Raw genomic sequence first — 19,739 nt, forward strand, 5'->3', positions numbered from 1 at the left:
TATAGCAAACGTAGGCATACCAGAGCTCGTCATCTCTTTACTTCGCCTTATGTTTGGGGCAGAGATAACATACGCAATTCAGTATTGTCTTTTATAGTCGTTCACAGCATCAATTACAAACACACGCTGCTGCAACCACACATAGCAGCACAACACCTCTGTCGTGCGTCAGGATTTAGACATGAAGTAATCACACGACTCAGCTTTAAGTATGAAATGACAACATCTTGCTGGCAGCAGAGTATCTCTGTCGTAACTCACACTTTAGACATGAAGTGATCACATGATAAAACTTTAAGTATGAAATGACAACACATCTGCCATTAATTGGGCTTTAGACACGAAGACCACACAACTCAGCTTTGTATAGAGAAGATGGGAGGGGAAAATAGAGATACATGGGAAAAAAATTGATCTGTGAACAGTACTCTGGTCGAGTACTGTTCACTTGTGCTCTCCGATGAGGCGGTAAGGGTCAAGTGGACTGCATACGGCCCTCTCAGGGGACGGTAAGGGTCTAACCATCCTAGGTATCTATTTTTATAAATATTTTCGTCCAGGTATATTTATTTAATTATATGTCAGAAAATATATAAAAAAACTCCAAATGGTAGCTGCCTGACCGTGCTATGTGGATTTTTTTGAAATATATTTATAATTTATTAATATTGCAAAATTAGGCTCCTGTTTGCAAATTTCACATAAATAGATCCATGTGGCCCAAACCACGGGTGATAAGGGAAAATTTGGCTATTGATTGGGCGATTTTTTTTCAAAAATCAGAAAAATATTAAAAGATATTACGTTCCTTTGCTCATACCTTGAAAACACAGTTCAAATAGTCATGAAAAATTATGAAAACAGTTGGTATGGTGGAGTATGCTCTTTTCATGAATTTTACAATGAGAAAAAAAATAAAATTATAGAAAAAAAACTTGTCTCTTTTTGCTGTTCATTGTACAGGTCATTATTTATGCTGAAATTTGAAGGTAGTGTCCTCTGTACCACTAAATATATTTAGAATTTTATTGTGACTCTTTAGATGGTGTTTTGAAGGTTGAGAACAAAGAACTATTATTTTTTATTTTTGCAAATGTTGCCCAACAAATATTCAGGGATTGGGCCTGGTCGCCAGTTGTTCGGGAACAGGGTTATATTTCTGTAAAATTTTCAATCCAGACATAATTTTATAATATATTGATAAAAAGAAAATATATTTTAGAGAAAATTCTGCAGAGTGCAAGAAACGTCGGGCTTTGGACAGGCCCACAAGCTGGTCCAACAAGCATGTAGTAACTCCATTTCTTGATTTCAGTGACGAGGTACTCCGAAAAGATGGAGGGTACTCTACTCCGAGTTTTTTTATTTTTATATTTTTTATTAAAAATTTAAATAAATAAGTTCTCCGTAGGAGAAATTACAAAATTAGGCGTTTACAGCTCTCTCAGTGGGATGCAGCCCTCTGAGAGAGCAGTTAGGTCACCTATCCGCCCTCTGAGTGGGCGGGAGACCTAACCACCCCTCAGAGGACGGGTACGGCCTGCCCACCTGAGCCGCCTCCCTTACTGGTAAGGATCCTTACCGTCCTCTTAGGAGGCGGTAAGGGGTCTTCCTACCCGCGCCGCTCAGCTCCCCCATCCGACCTGTACTATAAAAAGGCTAAAATTAGCCTAAAATTTCATTTAATTCAGAAAAAAGAAAACGTTGAGAAAAGGGAGGAGAAGAGAGGAGAGGAGAGGGGAGGAAGAGAGCCCAGCGAAGCCCTGCAGCATTTGAGCTGTGGATTTGAAGATTATTTTCGGGTAAGTCTTTTTTTCCATTTATTATTGTTAATTAGTGCAGTAGTAGTATATGACATAGGTTTTAATATGTATGACCTAGGGTTTAGAAAATTGTCAAATTTACTTAGAAAATTGTACGATAACAGTGAATTATAGAATATTATTTTTACTATATTATTTTTATTATATTAGGGTTGTAATGTGCGACATAGGAGGTAGCAGTATATGATAATTTGCGAACATAGGATGTAGCATTTAGAAATTATTTGATCCGATAATTAGAAATATAGTTTGTTGGTCTTAACATTGGTTATATTTGCGTGTGTTTTCAGGGATGGCAGATAAATTAATTTTTCAGATATATTATTGTGATGGTGAAATTAGATATGGTTTTAACGGTGTAGATCTATCTGGATTTCGTCATGTCATGAAGGATCTTAGTAAAGCTAATGAGAGGACCATTGTGGGTGTGTGCAAATGGTTCATGCGGTTTTTCCAATTGGATCCGCAGTAACATGAGATGAAGTTGAAAGCTGTCCTCAGCCATGCTAGTCATGGATACTTTGATGAGCTTGTTCCCATCGAAGTCACATCAACTTGGAGGCAGTATATAAATATATGTTGTGAACGTGGCCTGCCGCTGATTTTGTTAGCTGAGGCGTACCTGAAAGATCAAACTGAGGTGAACTCTGCGGAAGCAGTAGCAGGACCAAGTGAGGCAGTGGAAGATGAATCAGAGGCGGCTAATGTCGGGTCCAGGGAGGATGTTGGTGATATTCCAGAGTTGCAACCGATGGGTGTAGCTGATGAAGGGGAGCACATCCCTAGCATCATTGAAGATATGGATTTGGAGGATGAAGAGTTGGAGGAATGCCTTGCCGATGGGGATTCATCTGACGAGGAGGGTAATGCTCCAGTTCCTGCAAAGTGGAGGGATCATGAATTTTCGAAGCTGGTGATTAGCGAGGCTGACCGGACACCATGGCAGTACCATGAGAACGAGGTGTCACAGGGTGCTATGTATCCTACAAAGGAGGCAGTTATTGATGTAGTGAAATTCTAGTTGTTGTCTCTTCGAAGGAAATTCAAGGTTGTTAAATCCAGTAAAAGGGAGTACGATGTGAAGTGTTTGGTTCCGCAGTGTCCTTGGCGAGTGCACGCATTCAGAGGGAAATGAGTAGACTACTGACAGTGCTTAATAGTTAAGGAACATAATTGTCACATTGAGGAAATAGAGTTCGTCCACCGGAACCTGTCATCTGCCTTCATTGCAAATGTTATGTACGGGGAGATTGTGGACAACCTAAGGTATGAGCCACGATCAATAATCTGTGCTATTGAGCAAAGGTTCCAGTACACAATAAACTATGCGAAGGCATGGAGGGCGAAACGAAAGGCTATTGAGATGAGGTTCGGAACATATGAAGATTCATATCACAATCTACCTCATCAATTAGCCACAATTTATGGAAGGAACCCAGGCAGCTACTATGATATCAAGCATTACCCCTCTACTGATGTGGAGTACAGCGGGAAAAGAATGTTACAGCGTGCTTTCTTTGTATTCGCCGCTACTATCAAAGCATTTCGATATTGCCGACCCATCATATACCTAGATGGAACATTCCTGACTGGGAAGTACAAAGGGCAGATATTGTCTGCAATTGAGGTCGATGGTAACAACCAAGTCCTGCCACTAGGGTTTGCTTTCGTGGAGAGTGAGAATGGGGACAGCTGGTATTGGTTCCTAGAGCGGGTCAAATATGCAGTTGTTCTTGACCGACCAAATATGTGTCTCATTCATGATAGACATGCAGGATTGTTGCAGGCTTTGCTGGATATGCAACATGGTAGCGTTCGACGATGTGTAGTAGCACAGTGGCCGACCTCAAAAGCAGGTGGTGCATACGCCATATGGGTGCGAACTTCTACAGACAGTTTAAAAACAAAGAGTTGATGAAGCTTTTCAAAAAGTTGTGCAGTCAAAACCAGCAACGGAAGTCCAATGCGCTATGGGCAAGACTTGATGAACTGATTCTAAAACAAACTGCAGAGGCTGCACCTAACGGTGATGAACCAATCGCTCTCGGACCTCTTCCAACCGATACTCCGCAGATAGTAAGGAGATCAGGCTCATCTACTAGGAGCTTCTCACAGTGGATACGTAATGAGCCAAATAAAAAATGGGCTCTATTGTACGACAGTGGTGGTGCAAGGTATGGAGTAATGACTATACGCTTGTACCGTACGCCAAGTTGATAGCGGATGCTGATGGGGAGGAGGTACCGCAGTTCAGTTGGGCATCCGCTGTCCTTACTGTGATGTATCGGACGCTCTGCGACGCGTGCACGAAAAAAGAGCCACTAGCCACTTTTACCGGGTGTCCACTTCTTCTGCAGCTGTGGTCATACAAGCGTTTCGTTATAGGCAGGCCGGTAGTGGATCGCTCCCCATACCCCGAGGAATGGTACGGCGAGCCAGACGAGGACGCGCTTACTATGGCCTCGATGTGGTGCCGTCGTCGGGTACGTATTTTATATTAACACTTTCCTTCGCAAGCTTTTTCCATCTAACGATTTGTAACGATGTTTGTCACGTAGCCACACTGGGCGCATGAGCAGCCTCGCAGCGCTTACGAGCATTTTCGTACCCAGTTCGACAAGCTATGTCCGGGCGACGTGGTATGAGAGCCTTACAACATCTTGGCCGTGCAAGGGCGTGCAGGATTGGATTTGTCACTGTTGTGTACCCACGACGAGGATTACTGGCTCACGAAGGCGCCGCTTGTCTTCGATATCTACGTCGAAAAATACTCACCGCACCGCATCATGCGGCAGTTTGGTCGTCACCAGGCATTCCCTCTCGCACTCAGTAGAGAGTATATAATGTAACCCGATATACTTTCCCTCCCTAAGGTATGTTATGATTAGGATCGACGCACTAATAAGTAGATCTTAGTGCGAATCATACATGTCACCTTTGTTTTCTCATCATATCGTTGCCGTTACAATGTATTGTAATGTTTTCACCCTATGTTTAATACTATGTTTGTCGTCGTTCGCACCCCATACTCACGTAAAATGCTACAAGTGCTAATTACTGATTTTTTATTCTCCGACTATTACATAACCTACTCCAAATTTAAATTCTAAATTTTCTTAAAGCTCTTTTTTATTTCTTGAATTACACAAAAAATTACATTTTTAGGGAAAAAAAAGCCCTAACCGTCCCCTCAAAGGGCAGCAAAGGGGCTAACCGCCCTCTCCGGGCCTACCCGCCCCCTAAGAGAGCGGTTAGTCCCCTTGCCACCCTCTCTCTCAGAGGACTGCAGCCCCCTGAGAGAGCTGCAAGCGTCTAGTTTTACAATTTCTCCTACGAGAAATCTATTTATTTAAATTTTTAATAAAAAATATAAAAAAAAACTCCTCTACTCCCGCCGGCGTTGACGAGTACAACGGCGGCTACTAGCAGCCCGGTCAATTCAGTGGTGGGCCCTGGGCTGTTCCTGTTGGCAACCGTCTCACCCAAACTGTTCAACACAGATGCACATATTTTTTCTTTCACATCCTCCCACAGCGACATCGACGCCTCTTGCACAGATTGTGTCGAAACTTGAGATGAGACATTCTACCTGTGCAAAGGTAGTTTTTTTGTTCGTTAATGTTTGAGGCGCATGTTTTCTCAATTGTAAGTGTGAAGACATTTCGGAACAGGTTGCAAATCCATGTCTTGATTTCATGTGTGTCAATAACTGATAAAGTTAATGATGCAAATACTTATTTAAAATATGGATATCTAGTCATCAATCATGCGTATTGAAGAGAATGGCACAAGATTTATATAAGTTAAAGTCTTTTTAGGTAATAATACTATGTCATATTTTGTCTTCATTAATATCAAAAGAAGCAATTACGATAGAGGTGTGTGTGGAACTAATCCTATGAATCTCAGTAAATTCTCTCCTACTCTAAATCTTGAAGCTCTTGACGGATAGATATGATTGTAGCATGATTTTGTTATGAATCTCAATGGGTAGTTTTCTGCTCCTATATCGACTATGCTTGGTTTGTATGGTATGTCCAACTTCTCGCTTCCCTAGCTCTCCCTATGGCTTGGGATGTGACTGTCTGGCTTGGAATCAACCTTTTTAGATGTACCCCTCACATCTGTATATAGTCAAGTCAAAGAGATATACTGCACTTGATATGTCCGAGTGTAACTTTCTATTATATTATTTTTTAAATATTTGAAAGATTTATTCTTAATTTGAAGATTATTTTCGTGTAAAATATGACGTACCGACTATAATATCAACATTTGCCTTATTTATTATATGACAGTTATAAAACCTACCCTATCGGATGAAGGGCGTATATACGATGATAATTTCTATTAAATCTCTAACTATTAATTATTAAATTCTTATCAATATAAAATGGCTAGTGGTGGTTAACCTCTACTTTTGTGGGAGGCTCGAGCTTAACCAACATAGATCGGCTCAAATACTTTTCAGTTGTCATTTAAATGGAATGTCAGGCATTCACTCTACTAGTAAAAATTGCAAGGTTTCACTTTCACTGTACTATGCACACATTTTAAAATTCATCGCTCAATCAGACAGCAACTGATGCAAGATGCAACCAATCTCATCCCTGTCTGATCCTGTCACCCCATTGAGCTGTGTGTCCATGCATCTACGGCTCGTCGGAACTTTCAACTACTGATAATAATTTTTAACCGAAAGGCCCCCAATGAGGGGAAAGGAGCTTAGCAGGAGAGGCTGGCGCAGTGTCACAACTCACAAGTCACAGCTTCATGGCCTCTCGCAAAAGTTACTACTAGAGTTGGGGCTCTAGCTGTGCCATTTCTAAGCTGTCCGACGTTTTGGTATTGCCCAAAGCATCGTATGGAATGAAATATTTTGGATCAGGCTAGTAGGGTACCGAATATTTCGTGTCAAGAGAGCATGTTATGTCTAGGATCGGTGTGTTGGTATGGTACGATGGTTTAGGCTGTGCTCATGTGTCGAGACGGTGCGAAAAGGATGCGAAAAGGGTAGAAACAATATACATGATCATTTTTCTATGTTTATTTTTTAAAAAATTTAGATTATTTTTCTTTGTTTATTCTCTAATCTTTCTGATATAAAGCATGAGATATTAAGATACTGTTTGTTTGGTGAAAGACGGTAAGAGATAAATATATAAGTATGAGATACAAATATGAGATGATAAAAAATAAATATATAAACATTATCATGTGATAGAGAGCATGAAAAATATAAGTGTAAGATAATAAAAAATAAATATATAAGTATATCAGATGATATGAAGTAGAATTGTATCTGAACTTGCATAATACGGTAAAGACACGGGGTAACAAAGACAAAGACAGTGTTTGGACCTTGCTAAAGTTAACTGGTATCGACACAGCACGACACGATTTATCGATCATTCCTAGCATAGTGACACGAACCACGATAAGACCAAGCCAAGCCGATACGCTAACCAAGTCCCAGCTCTAGTTACTACCAGCAGCGCTATCATTTGCGAGCTAATGGAGTGGAGCAGGCAGCCATGGTCCATGGAGCCCTTGTCCTGTGCATGAAAAGTAGCGGGGGCAGTAGTACCAGCACCTCTGCCCCCTTGTGATGTCCCTCTGCTGAAAAGCCGGTAGGGGCACTGGTGAGAGATTTTGAGGGGGGCCTTCGTTCACCTTCACAGCCTGTTCATTCGGCATGCAGAAAAGCCGGCAGGGGCGTGCAAGTGCCATACTGCTTTGCTTTCATGCTTTGGCTGCAAACAAACATGCTCAAACCTGGTTCTCGTACTGGTAACAACATCGCACATGAGTCACTGAAGCACTCCCTGTCCTCAAGCTCCAGCATTTGGAAATGCTGACTTGGGTTTGAATGCTTTGGACGCGTCAAAAGTTCAGACAAGCAGTAGCAGTATGTACATCTGGACAGCCAAAAAGCCTGGTCTATCGACTTGTCAGGAGGCTGCTGCCATGCTAACCTGTGCGTGTTTCGTCGGAGTTTTGTGGTTGCCATTTACCGGTGCCTGTCCCTGCCTCCCTGGGACTGGGTGTGTCTGAATTCTGATGCATCTTCAGATAATATCTAATGTTACACAGTTGACTCATTGGCTGATTATTTGAGGCAGTGATTCAACTGCGAGACTAGTGTGGGGCTCGTGTACCAATCCCTCGTTGCATTCAGCTTCAACTGCATCTATCGGTTTCAACCATATGCTAGCCAAAATCTATAAAACTATATGTTTTCCTAAAACATACTTCATCCGTACAAAAATATAGAGTTTTAGTGAAAATATGAAAGTCAGATGCTAACCTTTAGAAACTTTGACTATTAATACATACAAAAATATTAAAATTTATCCTATACAAATGATATTAATAGATTTGTAATGAAAAATAATTTCAAATAATTATATTTTTTATAACCTTGGACAACAAATATTTAAAAAAATCAACGGTCAAAGACATACATTGGATACCAAATCATTGTCCTAAATGAAAAGCAAAAACTAAAACGTCATAGGCATGGATTGGAGACCAAACGGTGTCCTAAATGATAAGTAAAAAGAATGGAGATATATATTTTTTTCCTAAAACATATTCGATCCATTTAAAAATCTAAAGTTTTTAGTATAAATACGTAAGTTAGATATGCATGCCGGGCGTGTTTGTTTTCTCATTTGCATGCGTTTTTTTTTTACCACACCCAGACAAGAAGTAAATTTTATAGGATCTTATTCAGAAAGACCTTGTGAGATCTCATCTATACCATCTATCTCGTGATCCAATGACTGGGCTAAAAAGTAGAGATATAAAATGAACACGTATTATTACAGGAGAGATAGTCTTTTGTAGGATATGGTCCTATAAAATTTACTTCCCACCTAGACAGGCGGTGAAAACCTCGCGTTTTTTCTCTTGATGGACAACAAACAATCCCAACTATTGGCTACTGCGACACATCACTAGCGACCTAAAACAGACCGTTCGCTCCTCCTCGCACCACGCCACCGCTATCACCATACATTCTCCACTCTGACACTTCCTAATCTTTTTTATAATAGTATTTTAATGAAAAATTGTAAAAATAAAATTCATAAATTATAAATTATAAAAATAGATACCAATTGGTAATCAAAATGCCGACATCTCATATGACACGCACGTGGCTATGGTGAAATAGACCTGTCGGTACTCTAATAAGAATACCAATATCCTATATGACACACACGTGACCGTAAGAAAATGGACACATCGACAGGCATGTTGGCACTCTATATGCTGACAGATCTTGCTCTGCAGACTAACATGATGCCAACATATCTCACTCTACAGGCCAACAAGATCCCGAGAAGTCTCACTATGTAGGCTAATCAAGGCATATTGACAGATCCTATATGACCACTTGTCATCACTCAAACTGCCAACAATCCTCCGCGCAAGGTCAACAACCTTGATCACGTCGAGCTAGCCACTTATTAACATTCAGAGTACCGATAAAAGTCTAGTAAACATTTTGGATACTGACATGTGTCTAGTCTACACTCAAAATGCCGAAGTCACCTATTTTTGTAATTTTTCTTTTTAAAAATTTATTTTTGTAATTTTTCGTTAAAATACTATTATTAAAAATATCGTCACTCCCCCTCCCACTCTCGTCACTCCCCTCCCTCTACCCAACAACCATCGCGGGGACCCCAGGCCCCGCACCACCCACAAGATATGAGAATACTATGATCCCCTCCTCCCAACTGCCTTGCCTTCACATGCGCACAAGAACCCGCACCGCCTTGACCCCTCCTCTCGCACCCAGCCAAGCCAAGCCGCTTCCATGAGACCATGACCGGACCCCTCATCCACTCGCAACGATGAGCAGCAGTGCCCGAGGTGCCTTCTTGACCGGCCGGTGAGCTGCTGCGATCTGTCGCTTGCGTGCATCGCGCTGAGAAGGGGAGGGGGGCGATGGCCGCCACGAGGAGGCTCTCGGAGCTGCTGCAGGAGCAGCAGGAGCCGTTCCTCGTCGAGGCCGCCAAGGCAAGGAGGCCCCGGCGCGGCCGTGGCGGAAGCAGGGGAGGAGGAGGAGGAGCAGAAGGAGAAGGTGGGGGCTGCTGCCCCGCGGCCGTGTGCCGGCGGCTGCTCAGGCTCTGCAACCACGGGTTCAAGAAGAGGAGGAGCGGCGGCACCGGCGGCGCGGGCGGCGTGAGCGGGCTGCGGTCGGTCCTGAGCAAGGTGCTGTGCAGCAGGGCCATGCGGAGGGTGCTGCAATGCGAGGGTCTCGGCGGCCTGTGCTTCTCCGGCGCCGGCAGTGGCGGTGACCGCGAGTTCCGCCGGCTGCGGCGCTCTATCGGCGACAGCGGAGAGTGCGACCCTCGCGCCATGGAACTCGGCGGTGGGATTAACGGGGACGAGGAGGATGAGCGGAGGAGGTGGAAGGCCGACATGGAGTTGGACTCCTCACGGCAGCTCAGCCCGGTCTCCGTCCTGGAGTTGCACTCCGACGACGAGGAGTCTCCGGTGCATTCCCGTTGTAAGCTCTCTGACATCTACTGCCATTCTGATTGATTCAGTAGCTGAGCTACTAGTTTATACCATGATTAAACTTGTTAATATTGCTACATTGTGCTATCCTTTTACCCTGCATGTGTGTTATCATTTCAAGATTTCCTTTTTCTTTCTTGTCTGTAATTTTTCCTTGACTTTTTAGGCCAAAATTTTGTTGTCTTTATATATCTCCTGCTGTGCGTTCCTCAATATTCTCGGTAATGACAGAAGCTGAATGCAGATTAGCATGTTAAAACGTGAGCTTAGATTCTTCTCTGTTCTTGTGACAGGGGAGGATGAGAAGCTATCAACCTCCGGGAGCTCACCTCCATCCGAAGCTTTCCTCGGCCCGACCTCCCCATGCTTCACCTACAACCTCCACGACAAGTTCTGCGAAATGGAGGTCGACGAAAGCGACGAAGAGATGGTGAGAAACGGGAAGTCCATAGAGGAGCAGATCTCCTCATGGGAGAAGATCGCAGGGGACATCTCCAGGATCCCCATGATGATGGAGCTGGACCTGTCACGGTCCATGCCGCAATGGCGCGAGCTCAAGAACGAGGCCAGGGAGATCGGCGCCAGGATAGAGACCCTCATCTTCGAGGACATCAGGAGGGAAACCGTCTGTGACATGCTTGCTTCACATTGTACATTGGCAACAGCAACATCTTGTTGATCAAATAGAGAGGAAGAGAGGTTGGGACCGAGGAGAGGGGCTTGGTTTGGAAAAAAAATAGTAGAGGAGCTGTACAATTTGAGGCTTGATGTGGAATTCTTTTTCCCTTAACTCCAAAGCCTTGGACTCCTGGTCTCTTTCCTGTCTTGGGTTCCATGTAGTTTATATTTTGCAGACATGATATGGATGGCAAAAGGACAGGCTTTTAACCTTTCTTAACAGAGATGTGTAGACTAAACATACCAATGTGTAGACTTTTATGCATGAAAGCTGTATGAACTTCAAAGCTGCAAAAGTGCTTGCTAGGATTAGGATTAAGTAAGAAAGTGAGACTAGGGTTGCTCAGTACTGTCTTTTTAAAATTCATCAGTAAACAAGCCATTTTTCCACGCAAACAGCAGCTGACAGATCTCTGAACAAAAGTCAGAATATCAAGGCTGCATGACCATATAAAGAAAAGCATGATCTTTTCTTAAGTGGAGATTTGCCCATTTTGTTTAGGCAACGGAAACACGCACCACATTTGGAATCTGAGAAGTGGGGTTGGCTTCCAAATGGAGGGAGTGAGCTAAAGCTAAGGCCTTGTCCTTTGCAAAGAGGACAAGCATCGTGTACATGATGGCCCCTTCATGTGCCTGCAGCCTGCACCCTTGTCGAGACAAGTTGATCTTTAATTGGGGAGTCAAAGAGGTAGCTCATGGTTGGCGGTACCATCCTCTTGCATTGCATCGCCCCCGTGATATGATAAAATAGTTCCTAGATTAAGGAGACTAGTACTGCTGGTGTACTGATCGTAACTGAGAGTTGAAGTGTTGAGCACGTAGTGAAGTGATTCCATGTGAAGGGGGATGGAGTGGGTTTTGCCTTCACCTATCTCATCCGTATGTCCCACGTTCCGTCCTGCTGCTCTGATATGAGATTGGGTGATTTTTTTTTCCATTTCGTCCCGTGGAGTCTTGACTTTGACCCGACCTATCTCGCTCGATTGGAATCGTTAAAAATATAGATCAAGTTTCATTATAAGATAATAGATACCACAACATATAAATCAATAAAAAGTCGCATCTGAGATTCACAAGATATAATGTAACATGATAATAGTTATATATATATATATATATATGCATTAGTTTACTAAAAATTTTATTACAAAATAATAATAAAATTCTTAATAAACTCACTAAATATGTATATAACATATACTCCGGAACAGAGTATGACGGAACAGACCTTAACCCTGCTCCCGCCCCATCCCGACCGATGCCCCACCCCATTTTACCCCCCTCTAGCTAGTGCCTCGCCCCCATCTTACCCTAATCGGGGTGGGACGGATAGAGACTCGACAAATCAGCTGAGGATTTAGACCTCTAAGGAAAATGGAGAGGAAGCTGAGCCTACTCTGCAAATTAGATCAGGAGCAAGCACTTAAGCACCACAAAATGTTGGCATCTTTTTAGTTATCTAACCCTTTTGGCCTTTTCCCAACGATATATTTTCACCATTTCACATAGGATAACATTGTTAGTCGTTGTAACAAGAAGAAAATGCAGTCTGAAAGTCCGAAGATCAAATGCAAACTTAGTCCATTTCCGTATTGCGCTGCGTCAGCACAGATGAATCGTAGCAGCACAGCTCTGACTAACCGAGCTCAGCAAGAAGCGTATACCGATTAATTTCGTTTTTTTCCAAAGTAGTTTGCTGATGTAAAAGTAGATAAATTCACTTGGGGCTTGTTTTTTACACGATAGCATAGCAGCAGATGAAGCGGCGTTTAGATGGGGACAAGAGCCATTTATTGGCGTTTCGCCATCAGCACGTACGCACATTGCGTCGTGCATGGCCACTGTTCGGAGTTCGTCGCCGGAGGAAAAGGCAACTGATAGTACTATGATTATCCTCGTTTGTCCTTTTTCCTGGAGCCATGCATGAAGCATGATCTTCCTCCTTGCCGCACATTTCCTCCATCGGCCAGCCATGTCGTCTGAAACTTACGTGTACTCACTCAAGCTCATAGGTGGACGGATCAATAGGATGAGGTAGGGTGGGGGTGCTCTATCTTTCCGGCGGCGAGACCTACACGCCGATCTCTTTGCATCTGTTTTTCAGACCTAGCAACACTGATTCACAACGGAACAGCTAGTGCTCAAGCTTACAGAAAGCAAAAGGCCCTACACTAGCGGATGCAACCGTAGAAAGAAAAAAGGCGGTCAGTGTACAACTTGAGAGCCTGCTCGAGGACAAGGATTCTCCCGACATGTACCGGCGATCGGCGTCCGGCCATCCATCCAAGTTTGCCGTTCCGTATGTGTAGATTAAATTTCCAAGCTGTATATATGGTCACATGGTTGCGTCTGCCGACCTCGATCTGCAGCCATACTTGAGCTGAGCATACATAGGGGCGCCGATCAGGTAGGTGATCAAGAATCCGGATCTTGCTCTAAGATGAAGCATCCATGAGGTTAGGTGATCGAGAATTCGTGCCTCTCAGGGTCGCATGCACGGCATCACGATTCACGGGAGTTAGACAGAGCATGCTTTCAGATTATTATGGTTGTGTTGGGTCGCCCGTGCGGCCCGGGCCACGCCCATGCATACCATCGCCATGGCCGCCGCGAGAGGTGTGGGGTTGGGACTCGGGAGGACGGGACGGGCACGCACGGCGGGCGGGTGGCGCGGTCGAGCTGCTCCAGCTCCAGCCTCGCGCCGCGCGCGTCACACGGCCATCAGGCCATGTGCCCCATTAATGGCCCGGCGGTGTTGGCAGGCGGCAGATTTTGCACGTACGGCGCCTGTGCACATCACGCCCAGCCCCAGCCAATGTTGATGCCCCACCCAACCTACAACTCTCATCGTCATCTCACCATCTCCATGCGTACGGTACGATTGCACAACAGTGACTAGTGACTGATGAGTGAGTGATCAGTCTAATATTTTTGTCATCAATTAGCCTGTCTTAGACTCTGATTGAAACCACGGATACGCACGTACAGTGCTTGATTCGCTGGTGTGTACAGCACGGCTGCACGGAGAGATCTTTTTTGGGACGGGATACTAATTTATTCTCTGAGCATTGCATGCGTATGAAATGTAGATCTCCATGGCACCAATGTCTAACAAATCCTCGAACCTGAAGCTTCGATGCATTGAAAATGCACGATTGCTTACGGCGGGTAACACTGGAAAATCAAGTGCAACAGGAGCGGCAGCATGTGCTGCAACAGTTGCAACTTGCAACGTTTCCTGCTAACTGGCCACGGCAGCTTGGAACCAAGAGTTACAAAATCCTTTGGGACACGAAAAATGACATCGGGCGGTAATTGAAAAATCACGGTTATCGCGATAACCGCTCGAAATTTGGTGAAAATTCGCTCAAAATTCACTCGATCAAATTTAAAATTCGACGAGAATTAGGACCGAATCGACCGAACGGTAATCGGTCGGTTTGCATCGGTAACCGGCCGAATTTAGCGATTTATCGAGCGTATTTTCTGTATTTTTTGCATTATCGGTAACTGTTCAATTTTATCGGTAACCGTTCAGTTTTAGCGATTTATCGAACGGCTTTCTCGAATTTTAGTGAAGTTAAAAAAAAACAAAAAAGGTTCGACCTTGTAAAATCAATAACTAAGTCATCTGAGTTTCAAATCAAGTAAATTTTTTTTGTTGGTTTCCTTGTAACATGATCTACATGATAAAATTATTTATACTCATAAAAAAGTTGACTATTTTCTGTGAGAAAATGTATTTGCTAAACCAAGTTAAATTCATAGTTTACTCTTTGCTAATCCAAAAATCATGAAACTAATTTTGTTAGTCTTCTTACATGATCCTATGTCTTTTGAAAATACATGAACTCACGAAATAGTTATTGTTACATGCAGGATTGTGTAAATGTGTTGCAATTAGATTAATTCATAACTAACCCATCACACCTCCAAAATTATTGAAACTACTTTTATTAGTTTACTTATACTATGATTTATGTAGGAAAAATAATGATAGATATGAAAAAGTTAATTACAATGTTGTTTTTTAACATATTCACTTTATGCTTGTGAACATTGTAAAAATCATAGAGAAATTAATAAAACTCTAAATGAAGTTAAACCAATTTTAAAGATTTTCTTAAGATACGTCATACACAAGAAAAATATATGTTTATATGTTAAGTTTTTTCTTAACATAAGTTATTAAATGAGCTGCTCGCATCAACTTTTTTTTTCAAACTTCCTGCCTATAGAATATGATGTAAATGATATTATTTTTGAAAATTGTTTTCACAGAAGGTCTTATAATTGTCTCTAGTTTTTAGGATTTTTTATTTTTTATTTTTTTATTCAAATTCGATTACCAAACGGTTTGTATTACCGGTGTGGCTTGGTAAGGTCGGTAACCACGAATTTCGCTCGTTAACTGTTGATAAGTTGAACCTACTTGGGACCAAAGCTACGGACGACACGCACCTGCACATTGACGCGGTATACGAAGATTCAAGAGCTACACCGCTTGCAATGAATTCGAACGAGGCAGATTCTCACCAAGGGAAAATTATGCAGTCACTCTTATTAGTATCTATCACGTTAAAATGATATTAGTAATTGGTACCTCGATAAGTTCTATTTAACATATCTGTATAACAAAGAAAATGTATTGCAGACGGTGTCCATGTACAAATAGGCCGCCTGCACACGCACCAGCACAACATATATATCAATCCATATGACACCTACTAGTCCAAGAAACAGTACATCTAGATCTCTAATAGGCACAAATTATCTATCTATTGTAAGTGCTAGGCAGATTAACCTCCAAGGCGTGTATACAAGCACAAGTAGAGCTATCATCCATGGACCGTGGCGAGATCTTCAAGGATCTAGGGTTTCCTCCCCTCCAGCTCCAGACTCTACCGATGCAAACAGACACGCAGCCGCAGGAAGGGCCCGTCCTTCCAGTCCTCAGACTGCAGCAGCAGCAGCCGGCAGTTTGTCTCTGCTTCCGGCCTCGGATGCTCTTGGCCGGCAACCTCTTGTCCTGTTCCGGCGTCCCTCTCTGCCCTGCACGTGCAGACAGGCATGAGAGGGACAACGCAGGAGCTGTTCAATGCTCGCGACGTAGGAGCTGCGTTTCGGCCTGAATGCACGTTGCGATGATTTTACTGGCTGCAATCTATCTGAGCATGGCCATGCACGGTGCCAGTGTCTGAATTTTGTCCCGTACCTAATTGATTTCTCGCCGTCTTCGCATGCATGCCTGTCGATCATGTTTTTTCTTTTTTATGTTTTGTCATGAGAAAAAGGAAGAGAGGAAGACGTTAATAGCAAAAAATAGCACGGCTCACGTCTTTTTTGGAACGCGGAATTTTTTTAATCCTGTGTTTTTTTATGTGAAATTAAAGATTCTATGAAATTTCTATAGGATCCCTGTAAAATTCTTGCGTTCCAAAGTAGCCCTCAAATTTTTGTGAATGTGGAATGGCTGGTGCTTAAAGTCGTGTCGTTACCGAATTATGTGCATAGAGTAAATTCTTGCATAGAGGTTGTATCCCTTGGAATCAATCCGGAGATACATCTGGTGAACACCGAACTATCTAATGAATACAAAAGCGATTTCTTGCATAAAATTTTGCTCTCTGAAAAAATCTATTTGACGAAGGTTCTGGTGCAAACACCGGAATATCCTGTGACTTCGTATTTTCTTGCATAGAGGGTGCAAAGAATTGCTCTCTGGAACATTTGTTCGGTGAACAATCCGGTGAATATCGAACTATCCGGTATGTATAAAAGAGATTTTTTTTAGAAGGTTTGCTTTCTGGAAAAAACCATCCGGTGATGTGTCCGATGAGCGCCGGTCTATCCAATATGCTCAAATACAATTTGTTGTAGAGAGTTTAGACGTCTTAGGAATTAGTCCGATGCAAACCTCTGGTGAGTTCAATTCTACATCAGAATATCTGGTTTGGAACAGAGTTTACGATTCTAGCAAAATTGAACTCGTCGGATGGTCTAGCATGTAGAAATTTGTTCTCGTCGAACCATCCGATGCTCAGTACGAGTCCAAGTCGAGTTAGATTTTTAGATCTGTTCAGATTCTTTTCTTAATTTTGGCCGAACAAGAAGTGTATATAGAGGTTTTATGGTTGAGAATCCTATTTCCATAAGGGCCAAGTCCAAGCCACCCCTATATATAGTTGAGGGGGTGGAGGCCGATCGTAACAATTTGTCAATCATTAAATTTTGCATCTACTTTCATTTTTCTCTCTTGCATATTAGGGCTAGCTCTATTGCTCCAAATCTTCACGGTTTGGACGAGTTTTCTTTCTTGATTTGATTATAAATCAATCGGGCAATAACTCTCACGGTTGTTATTCAAAATTCTTTGTTTGTTTGCTCATAAAAAAGTCACAATTTCCCTACAAAATTAGAATAGTTATCTAGGATTCAAGGATTTATGTGTTGTAGTGGTTGCAAAATATTGTGTCAACATAAATTGGCGACTCCGCTGGGGAGCAAGGGGTCTCCATCGACTTCAACACCTAGGATTTGGGCGCATCCCCCCTGTTGTTCAGTCATGGCCAGTGAGGAAGCCGAAAATAACCCCAACAACATCATCGCACCGACACTTGAAGAGCTTCTCGAGGATGATCGTTAAGCCATTGAAGCTCAAACGTGGGAGGTAGAGAGGATGATGCTTACATACTATCAGAAAATAAGACAAGGGGTGATCAAGAAGAGCAATCCAACATCAATCATCTACACTAAACTTGAGGTAAAGATCAATATAAGTGATGTTCCTCATGCTTTGCAAGAATACATTATTCACATGGTTGATCAATCCATAGGTGCTGCTATGAGTAACAAATTTGATACATTAGCCCAGGGTTTAGATCAATCGCTCAAGAGCCATTTTGATTCTATGGCCCGTGAGGTGCAAGGTATTAGAGATACACTAAAACAACCCTTGTCAGATGATGATGATGTTAGTGCCTCAACTTCGAATAATGATAGCAAAAGTCGGCAAGCCCTTTTGGTTTATTGACACAATTCATGTCACCTATGTCTATACAATAAAACACGTCGATGCAACAAATTTATAGCCAAACTAATATTATAGGTTGTGACACCTTCACTTGCTACACTGAATGTTACTAAATCGAAAGTCACATAGTTTATTTTTCTAGTACCAAATGCTACATCTAGTATAACTAGCTCGGTTTCGCATGTAGCTAATTACAATGGGCGAGTTAATGAAATTTCGGGCAAACATGCATATAGTTCCGTACAATACCGTAGCATATAGCACATCTTATATACCTCACAAAGTACCGGTATCCCTTATAACCTATTACTGGATACTTACTTTAACATAACTCTACCAAATACTCCATGTGTATAGCCCGTAATGCCTCCACATAATATATTAGGTATCTACCTCAACTTCTATCAGTTTATACCATATTGCACTGATAATCTTGTAGTGAACTTACCCTAGGTTATTTGGTGTATTTTTTTTGATAATCTTTTAGTGAACTTACCCCTTAAGCAGCATTTAGATGAATTTGTGTATATTTGAATTCAAATTAAATTTTAAAAAAAGAATATCACAGGAAATGATAAAAATGCATATAAATATTTATTACAAAGAAATCCACTTTTTCACCAAATAACCTAGGGCTAGAAACAATTTTATAAATTAGTACATCACATGAGAAGAATATTACTGATTTTTTTCCTGATTTTTGGGAATTTATTTGAGGCATTAAAAATTGCTACAAGTTATAAAAGTATGCTTCGTTGGAGAATTTTAATTAAATATTGGCTTAGTATTTTTGGATCAAACCAATTAAAATGGGTTACTAGTGAGCCCTAGTTTGCTTATAAAAATGTTTAGAATTTTTTAACCACTCATATACTCTTAGACAAAATTGAGAGTTAAATAAAAAAGAAATACACACGTACACGTACAGGACATAAGCTAGTGTCTTGCCCGCTGAACGTTCTAGACATGGTTTTTTTTTAATTTTTAATCTTTTGACTGGCAGGACCCATAAAATCTCGCCCGTGATAATATTGCTAATATTTAAAAAATAAAATATATAAATAAAAGGTGTTGGGTTATTGGCACCTGTGGGCTGTCCCGTCTTGCCCATCTCAGCAAACGAGTGGGCCTACTGCGAATTTCTACATAAGGGGTGCTTTGAATTGTTTTATTCTCAACTTTGTTGTCTACAAGATAACTCCCCTCACCAAATCCGTTTGGATCAATTCTGCAGCAGGTTTGAACCCTCTTAGACTCCTACAAATGCTCTGATTCTGTTCTTGTGTATCCAATTTAAATTTACAGTAACCAAACAATGACAAAATTGAGAAGTGGAACCTAAGGATTTAACCGTCAGCTCTGATACAACAATGCTTAGGGCCAGTTCCGTTTGCTACCAATGTGATATAAGCTAAATAATGGCAGCGCTGACGAAATTGGCCAATATTTTGTTTGGAAAAACTGGCCTCGAGGGAGGCGAGTGCGAAAAATGAGGAAATGAGCACCAAGCAGAAAGAAGCAGAGTGGACAACACGCCATGCATTGGACTATGGAAATGTATCCCATCTAGATTTGATTTGATCGAAAACTATTTTCTAACGTTTTTTAAAATATTATTGTGATTGTCGTGTACAAATGGTGCTCCATGGTCTCTTGTATTTTATTTTTTA

General features: G+C 42.0%; 1 protein-coding gene across 1 annotated transcript; it reads left to right on the forward strand.

Moving 5' to 3' along the window:
• The first annotated feature begins 9,586 nt into the window (after positions 1 to 9,586).
• LOC133914199 (uncharacterized) lies at positions 9,587 to 11,262 on the forward strand. Its single transcript, XM_062357333.1, has 2 exons — positions 9,587 to 10,344; positions 10,649 to 11,262. Exons 1-2 carry the CDS (start codon positions 9,780 to 9,782, stop codon positions 11,032 to 11,034), a joined length of 951 nt encoding a protein of 316 aa, XP_062213317.1. The 5' UTR covers positions 9,587 to 9,779; the 3' UTR covers positions 11,035 to 11,262.
• Positions 11,263 to 19,739: the final 8,477 nt, after the last annotated feature.

The sequence above is a fragment of the Phragmites australis genome, chromosome 4, assembly GCF_958298935.1.
Source record: "Phragmites australis chromosome 4, lpPhrAust1.1, whole genome shotgun sequence".
NCBI lineage: Eukaryota > Viridiplantae > Streptophyta > Magnoliopsida > Poales > Poaceae > Phragmites > Phragmites australis.